The following is an 8,658-nucleotide window of genomic DNA, read 5'->3' on the forward strand; positions in this document are numbered from 1 at the left end:
GGCTCCCCTATGCAGATACATCAAAACACTCAGTTCTAGAGTTTATTTCCTCTCCCCCAAAATTCAAAGCCCTGGTGTTACAAATTCAGTCTTGGGTCCCACTCCCTGTTAATCTGCCCTGAGTTTCGCCTCCTCCCTTGCTGGCTGTGTCCCAAGCTGGGCGGGATGCAGGGTGGGAGGTGTAAGTGGGAGGTGAAATGAGACAATTGCATAATCAGGACCAATGTCCACTCCTCTCCCCAAGTAGTATAAAGGCAAATCACCCCAAGCCATCCATATTCAATCATCACTCTCGCTGCCACCATGCTGGCCTCAGGGATTCTTCTGGTGGCTTTGCTGGCCTGCCTGTCTGTAATGGTCTTGATGTCTGTCGGGCGACAAAGGAAGCTCTGGGGGAAGCTTCCTCCTGGGCCCACTCCCTTGCCTTTCATCGGGAACTACCTGCAGCTGAACACACAGCACATGTACAACTCCCTGAAGAAGGTGTCGCAAGGCAGGGTGATGGGTGTAATAGGGTGAGAAATGGGGGAAGACTTTGTGGAAGGGGACTGACCACACTGGACCAGAGTCCTAGGACAGGGGAGTTTTGAAGGTTCCATATCAGAGGCCTTGTCAGGAAAGACCAGATGTTGGGACCTTCAGCCAATTGACTGTTAGAATCTGGGGAAAATGGACCCCAGTTCGTGGGGTCTGGGTACAGGGCCAGGTCAGAGGTAGGGGCTGCTCCCTCTAACCACTCTCACCCACCTCCACCAGCTCAGTGAGCGCTATGGTTCGGTGTTCACGGTCCACCTGGGGCCCCGGCGGGTTGTGGTACTGTGGGGATTCGATGCTGTGAAGGAGGCTCTGGTGGACCAGGCTGAGGAATTCAGCGGACGAGGCGAGCAGGCCACCTTCAGCGAGATCTTCAAAGGCTACGGTGAGGGGACCTGGGTGGAGATGTGCTCAGGCATACCCAATGGCCTCAGTTTCCCCAGCTTCTCCCCTTGACTCACCTGCCCACTCCAGACTGTGGCCAGATTCCGCCTTCAGGTCTTTTTGATCCCCATCCCTGCTCACTGTAGCCTCTCCCTGGTCTGTCTCTAACCTATTTTAGAGTTTCTGTGGTTCCATTTCTCCCCGCCTCTCTCTGCCTTTATCTCCCTATTTCTCTCTCACAAGATGTCTCTTATTTCCGTGTATCTCTCCATCTCTTAGTAGAATATCTTGGTATTTCTGTTTGGGAGCCCTGGACCTCTGTATAACCCACAGCTGTTGAGTGAATTCCTATTCATAGGGATGTTTGTCTTTTTCTCATTCTCTGCTTCTGTGTTCTCTGCCTCTCTCCTTCCTCTGTCTTAGGATCTTACACTAAGGTCTTAGGTGGGGCTGAATGGAAGTATATATCTAAGTTTTCAGGTGGGTTAAGTGTGAGGATACCTGTCCAAGAATTTAGGGGAGATTGATTGGGGCACACATCTAGGCCTTCATCTATTCAAGTGAGGTTGGGTTGATAGATGTCTGTCCAGGTGTTTAGGCACTCAGGTAGGCTAGGCTGGAGACACTATCCCCATATTTACATATTTAGGGGATTTGGATTGGGGGCTTTCTACTTCAAAATCCCAGTATCTCTGCCTTCTGGTACCAGTTTCCAGATCTTGACTCTCTGTTCCTCCCTAGTTTTTTCTCTCTTTTCCAGCTCAGTATTAGAATTCTTCACAATTTTATTTTAACCTCTCAGCTCTCCAGGTATTTCGTTTCTCCTCTTCCTCCTTCTGCCACTCTCTCGGGGCAGGAATCTCTGTATCTGTTTCTGTGTTATCTGTCTTGCCCTTCTGTCTCTCTCTTCTGTTTCTTTTCTTCCAACGGTCTCTAACTCTTTCTGCATTTCTCTGTGTCTCTGAGTTCTTTCCTTTCTCAAGTTTGTGGCTCTGTGCCCTTTCTCTCACTCCCTCTCTGTCCCTTTCTCCCCACCTCTCAGAAGTCCTCTGGGCTGGTCTGTGCTCTGTCCCTGTCCTTCTCTGACCTAGGCACCCCTATGCACCCCCCTCCAGGAGTGGCGTTCAGCAACGGGGAGCGCGCCAAGCAGCTCCGGCGCTTCTCCATCACCACGCTGCGGGACTTCGGCGTGGGAAAGCGCGGCATTGAGGAGCGCATCCAGGAGGAGGCTGGCTTCCTCATCGAGGCCTTCCGGGGCACGCGCTGTGAGCTGGGACCCCAGAGGGCGCGGGAAGGAGAAGGGAAAAGCTCGGTGGGAAGGACCTGTGAGGTCTGGCCCCGAACGGGGACCAGGTTGAGGAAAGGCGTCAGGCTCCCATCTCTGGGGTATGATCACTTCAGTAAACTTCTGGAATTCTCAGACTGGCATCAGGCCCCAGAGTTGACTCTCTCCCCAAACCCTGTCTCTGCCTGCCTCCACTCCCCACGCCCGCCCCTCTTCCAGGCGCCTTCATCGATCCCACCTACTTCGGGAGCCGTGCGGTCTCCAACGTCATCAGTTCCATCGTCTTTGGAAACCGCTTTGCCTATGAGGATAAAGAGTTCCTGTCACTGCTGCGTATGATACTGGGAAGCTTCCAGTTCACAGCTACTGCTACCGGACAGGTAACCGGTCTCTGCCAGGCCCTGCCATGCCTCTCACAACCGGCCAGCTGCTCCCCCACACAGAGGCAGATACTCCTCCTCAAGACAGCCCCTACTCAAAACCAGTCCCACTCCTGGACAACTGAACAGTTGCACTAGAACTCAGGAGAAGTCCCCAATACCCAGGCTCCAAGGACACCTGGATATCTCAACATATATGCCCTCAGCACAGCTCTCTCACCTCGGTGGTCCCAGTCCAACTTACCTTAATATCTAGCAGGTGCTGTCTACTCAGCCCACCTCCCAAATACCTAAACACCTGAATCCCTGGTGCTGCAAAATTCAGCTTACCCAAATCCCCTGACACTTATACAAGTGTCCCCCACCAGAGTATCTAGACGGTGCCTCCTACCCAGCCTACTTAAATACCTGAACATCTGGATGGGTACCCCAATAAGACCCCTACATACCTCGATGGATTGCTCCTCAAACACCCAAATAAATGTGTCCCAATCCAGCCCACTTGAACACCTACAGAGGTGCACCCTATGCAGCCCACTTAAATATCTGAACACCTAAATCGGTATCCCCGAAACCAGTCCCACTTTATACATAAACATCTGTACAGAAGCCTCCAATCCATGTTCCCTAAATACCTAAATATGTGGACAAGTGTCTCCAATCCAGCCTACCTGAGTACCTAAACACCTGGACAAGTACCTACCAATCCAACCTCCACTGAATATATTAAACACCTGCATGTGTTCCCCAATCCATTTCACCTAAACTCTTGGGCAGGTACCCTCACACATAACTCACCTGTAATCTTAGATATACACTTCCATCCAGCCTCACCTAAACACCTAAACACTTGGACAAGTGCCTTGAACCCAATACCTTCCTTGCCCTGAGACAAGGCTCCTCTCCCATTGGATTCTGCCCACTGACTGCTGCCCTTCCTTTCCCTTCTTCTCTCCCCACCTCCAGCTCTATGACATGTTCTACTCGGTAATGAAACACCTACCAGGGCCACAGAAACAGGCCTTGAAGTTGCTGCACGGGCTGGAGGATTTCATAACCAAGAAGGTGGAGCAGAACCAGCGCACACTGGACCCCAACTCCCCACGGGACTTCATCGACTCCTTCCTCATCCGCATGCAGGAGGTGCATTCAAGCAGCCAGTGCAAGTGATGGGGGGAGGGGTTGGTTTCCAAAGCCAGGCAGAAGGGAATCAATCTGGGACGAGCATAAAGACCCCTTGAGACTAACCCCTCATCACAATAATCCCCACAATACTGATTATAATTAATCATCACTGCTCCATTGACTGAGCTCTTGCCCATGGCAAGACCTGTGCCTGTGAATCATAACACACCCTCTCCTCAGTTGTCTACATGATTAGGTTCCAAAGACCGAGTCATTATGCAAAATCAGCGTTATGCCAAAATGGAGGATGACCACATCAAGTCACAAAATGGAAGATGACTACATCATTACATAACATTCAAATCACATCGTTACATGACTGCCAAACCACTGAGAATCAGGGCCCAGCCAAGGTGACACATAACCTTAACCTTCAAAGTCAGTGTTACTCTTGCCTCACACCTCAGCATGCATTACTGCTAGACATATGTCATTAATGTGCAAAAAGTTAGACAGTAGATTTTTCACTGTTGTCATAAACGTGAAATGTCAGCTAACGATAAATGAGGAGAAGGTGTAGTGCCCTGCGATTTCACTACCAGGTCCTTCAGGTGGCACAAATGGTTAAGCACTGGGCTACCAACCAAAAGGTTGGTGGTTCAAATCCTCCCAGAAGCTCCGCAGAAGAAAGACCTGGTGATCTGCTTCCGAAAGGTCACACCCATGAAAACCCCCCAGAGGGCAATTATACTCGGAAACACATGGGGCCAAAATCAGTTGGAATTGACTCAAGAGCAACTGCGATTTTTTTGTTGGGGGAGGAAGGTCTTATTGCCCTGCAAAATGCCAGTCACTATTTTAAGTGTTTTATAGCATTTGCCTATTTAACACAACAGCTCCTTGAACGATGTTTTTGTTGCAATCCCAATTTTACAAATGAAGAAACTGAGGACCAGATTGCATAGTGGCTTGTCTGAGGTCACACAGCCAGGAAGCGGCAGCGGGTAGTTCAAACTCTAGTCTCCTGACTCTAAGGCTGGTGTTTTCAGCCACTATGCTTTCTCCCCTTCTATACCCTGGTAAGCAGACACACTTGTGTGGACTGGTGATCTGGCTTTACTATGTGATATTGGAGGGTCTCCACTCCCATCTGGGTGCTAGCCTCCCAGCCGTGCTGAAAGGAAATGGGCTCTATGGAGTCTGCAGATCAGGGTAAAATGATTAAAGGAGGAGATCCCCCCACAATAAGCTTCAGGATTTTTAGTGAAAGTAATAGGATGCTGTCGCTAGAACTCCGTGTCTCAGAAAATCGGACTTTATCTCTGAGTCAGTCTGTCTTGCCATCTCTGTTCCTCTCTCTCACACACTCTCCCTCTCTAGCCTTCCCTTTCTAAATATTTCTACCATAAAAAATGAGAATTAAAGGGCCGATAGTGAGCCAGGCAAAGAGTGCGAGAAGAACATTCAGGGCAGAGCCAACAGAGCCTAGAGACCAGAGAAAGCATGGTAGGTCCATGTCCCTCTTCCCACTTCTGGTCTGAAGAAAATGAGATGTCAGGGATCTAAACGAGGTAGGTCTGTAGGGAAATCCCCTGAAGGGCCCTTCAGAAGTGCATTGTGGGCTCAGCCCAAAGCCTCCTCTCCCCACAGGAGAAGAAGAACCCCAACACAGAGTTCCATATGAAGAATCTGGTGATGACCACGCTGGCCCTCTTCTTTGCCGGCACAGAAACCATCAGCACGACCCTTCGCTGGGGCTTCCTGCTGCTCATGAAGCACCCAGATGTGCAGGGTGAGGCTGAAGGGATCTTTACCTCGGACTCAAAAATTCTCTGAGCCCGCTACACTGCCTCCCATCTCTCTCATATTCCTGAACCCTCAGACACTCCCTGTTACCCAGAAAAAAAAAAAACAAACTGGTGGCCGTCGAGTTGATTTCGACTCATAGAGACCCTATAGGACAGGGGTAGAACTGCCCCATAGGGTTTCCAAGGAACACCTGGTGGATTCAAACTGCTGACCTTTTGGATAGCACCTGAGCTCTTAACCACTGCACCTCCAGGGATCCTACTACCCAGAGATAGGGTGCTATTCAGCTGATAGGCACCAGCTGAGTTTCAAATATTGAAATACTGAAAATGTCTGAACTGCTAGCTCATGTGCTGGGCCCACTGAGTACCCACTGCCTGCTACTCCGAACCATCCCCAGATCCCTTGCACCTCCTCTATGATTCTGGCAGAAACGGGCTCACAGGTCTCTGTTCTAACCATGTGGATGGTCTACATCCATGTCAAAGGTAGCCTGGGTATCACAAGTGGTTAAGGGTTTAACAAATAGCTGAGAGGGTGGTGATTTGCACCCACCCAGGGGCACCTCTGAAGATAGGCCTGGTGATCTCCTTCTGAAAGGTCACGGCCTTGAAAATCCCATGCGGCAGTTCTACTCTGCACATATGTGGTCGCCATGAGTGGGAATCAACTCAACAGCAAGTAACAATACGAACAGCACCCATGTCATACCAGTTTTAAAAATTTTGATGATTGTCTTTGTCCTGAGACCTTTAGATACCTAAATACATCCTCCCTGTTCCTGCAGCCAAGGTGCATGAGGAGATTGACCAAGTGATTGGCAAGAGCCGTCAGCCCAAGTTTGAGGACCGGGCCAAGATGCCCTACACCGAGGCAGTGATCCATGAGATCCAGAGATTTACAGACATGATCCCCATGGGGTTGCCCCGCAGGGTCACCAAGGACACCAAGTTTCGGGACTTCTTCATCCCCAAGGTGCTGCTCTGCCCAACCTTCCAAACCTGTGACACCCGAACCCTTAGTAACTTTCCAGCCCATGTCCACTCCCTCAATCAAAGACTCTCCCAGCCACCTTCAACCTTCCTACTCGGGGACTCTAATCCCTGTATCTCCCTCAAACTTCCTGCCTTGGGAGACATGAACATATGTCCCTTAAACCTCCTGCCTCAGAAGATACAGACTCCATGTCCCCAAACCTCCTGTCTTAGGAGACACAAACCCCATGTGCCCCCAACATTCTGTTTCAGGGGATACAAAACGCATAATCCCCAGAGCTTTTTGGAGGATGCTGGCTTCCATGTCCTCATTTCCCATCACCTCAGGCCCCCTAATTCTCCTTCTGACTCCCATGTGCTTTCAGCATGCCCACACACCACTCACCCTTATCAAATCCCCTTTTCTCCTCCCCACCAGGGCACAGAAGTGTTCGCTATGCTGGGCTCCGTGCTGAGAGACACCAAGTTCTTCTCCAACCCCCAAGATTTCAACCCCCAGCACTTCCTGGATGAGAAAGGGCAATTTAAGAAGAATGACGCCTTTGTGCCCTTCTCCGTTGGTAAGAGACCATGGGCTGCTGCCAGACCACCCCACATACCACCAGGGACCTCCCTCATCCCAGTCAGTTCCTCTGAGGTGTAGCTTAGTATCTTTCTCCAGCTCGGAAGTCTCTCTTAGAAGGTACTCTCAAGCCACCCAGTTGCCACCTCCATTAATACCAAGCACCTGCACTCAGGCAAAAAGGAAGGGATGATCATACCATTTCAGAGATGGGGAAATCAAGGCCCACGGTGAGTCAGAAATTTGTCTAAGGTCACACAAAAAAGACTACAGATTCCTAAGAAGGAGTTGACAGTATAGCAGCCATATTTGGGAGAAAGCAGCATCTCATGTTCTCATTGCTATAGGCTGGCAGGGATCACCCCCATCTCATCTACAGGGGAAACTGAGGCTCAGAGAGGATTACAGTCTTCCCTGAAAGTCTCTCAGGCCACAATATCCAGCCCTTCCTCCCTGGGAGAATGAACCTGGGACTTGGTAGTGGGGTGAGGTGGCAGTGAGTCGCCTCACCTCCGGCCCTCCCATCTCACCTCTCCAGGAAAGCGGTACTGTTTCGGGGAAGGTCTGGCCAGAATGGAGCTCTTTGTCTTCCTTACCACCATCTTGCAGAACTTCTGCTTCAAGTCCCCACAGTTGCCCAAGGACATCGATATGTCTCCCAAACATGTGGGCTTTGCCACCATCCCACAAACCTACACCATGAGCTTCTTGCCCCGCTGAGCAAGTGCTAAGATGGGGCCTGGCTAGTGGATTGGACAAGTGGGGAGAGGGAGGGTCTAGTGGGCAGAGCTAATGGGTGGGTAAGGTTTAAGGGGGCCTTTTTTTTTTTTTGAGGGAAAAGGAAGGGGGAATGTGAATAAGAAGACAAGAAGAAACATGATGAGGTCTGTGTGTTCATTTGCAAGAGATAGATCCTTCAAAGGTGGGATGGAAGGGAGGAAAACCTCACAGCTACACTGTGAATAAAAGTGATAATAGCCTCTACTATTTATTAAGCCTGCATGTGTCTGTCAGTTTGTGGTACTGTGGGGGCTTTCGTGTTGCTGTGATGCTGGAAGCTATGCCACCGGTATTCACATACCAGCAGGGTCACCCATGGAGGACAGATTTCAGCTGAGCTTTGATACTAAGAAGAAGGACCTGGCAGGCCACTGAAAAGTATTAGCCAGTGAAAAACTTATGAGTAGCAGTGGAACATTGTCTGATATAGTGCTGGAAGATGAGCGCCCCAGATTGGAAGACACTCAAAAGACGACTGGAGAAGAGCTGCCTCCTCAAAGTAGAGTCGACCTTAATGAAGTGGATAGAGTAAAGCCTTCAGGACCTTCATTTGCTGATGTGGCATGACTCAAAATGAGAATAAACAGCTACAAATATCCATTAACAATTGGAACAAGGAATGTATGAAGTATGAACCTAGGAAAATTGGAAATCATCAAAAATAAAACGGAATGCATAAACATCAATATGCTACGCATTAGTGAGCTGAAATGGACTGGTATTGGCCATTTTGAGTCAGACAATCAAATAGTGTACTGTGCTTGGAATGACAACTTGAAGAGGAATGGTGTTGCACTCATCATC

General features: G+C 49.8%; 1 protein-coding gene across 1 annotated transcript; it reads left to right on the top strand.

Annotated features, from left to right (window-relative positions):
* Positions 1 to 295: 295 nt before the first annotated feature.
* Positions 296 to 7,842, top strand: LOC126085374 (cytochrome P450 2A13-like). Its single transcript, XM_049900691.1, has 9 exons — positions 296 to 483; positions 757 to 919; positions 2,034 to 2,183; positions 2,423 to 2,583; positions 3,550 to 3,726; positions 5,359 to 5,500; positions 6,305 to 6,492; positions 6,931 to 7,072; positions 7,613 to 7,842. Exons 1-9 carry the CDS (start codon positions 304 to 306, stop codon positions 7,792 to 7,794), a joined length of 1,485 nt encoding a protein of 494 aa, XP_049756648.1. The 5' UTR covers positions 296 to 303; the 3' UTR covers positions 7,795 to 7,842.
* Positions 7,843 to 8,658: the final 816 nt, after the last annotated feature.

Source organism: Elephas maximus, chromosome 11, assembly GCF_024166365.1.
Source record: "Elephas maximus indicus isolate mEleMax1 chromosome 11, mEleMax1 primary haplotype, whole genome shotgun sequence".
Classification (NCBI taxonomy): Eukaryota; Metazoa; Chordata; class Mammalia; order Proboscidea; family Elephantidae; genus Elephas; species Elephas maximus.

What these genes read in the sequence shown, in the direction of transcription:
- LOC126085374 (XM_049900691.1), top strand. Translation starts at nt 304, where the DNA reads ATGCTGGCCTCAGGGATTCTTCTGGTGGCTTTGCTGGCCTGCCTGTCT. An exon ending in GAAGCACCCAGATGTGCAGG is followed by an intron (nt 5,501 to 6,304) that starts GTGAGGCTGAAG and finishes CTGTTCCTGCAG; the next exon opens with CCAAGGTGCATGAGGAGATT. An exon ending in CTTTGTGCCCTTCTCCGTTG is followed by an intron (nt 7,073 to 7,612) that starts GTAAGAGACCAT and finishes TCACCTCTCCAG; the next exon opens with GAAAGCGGTACTGTTTCGGG.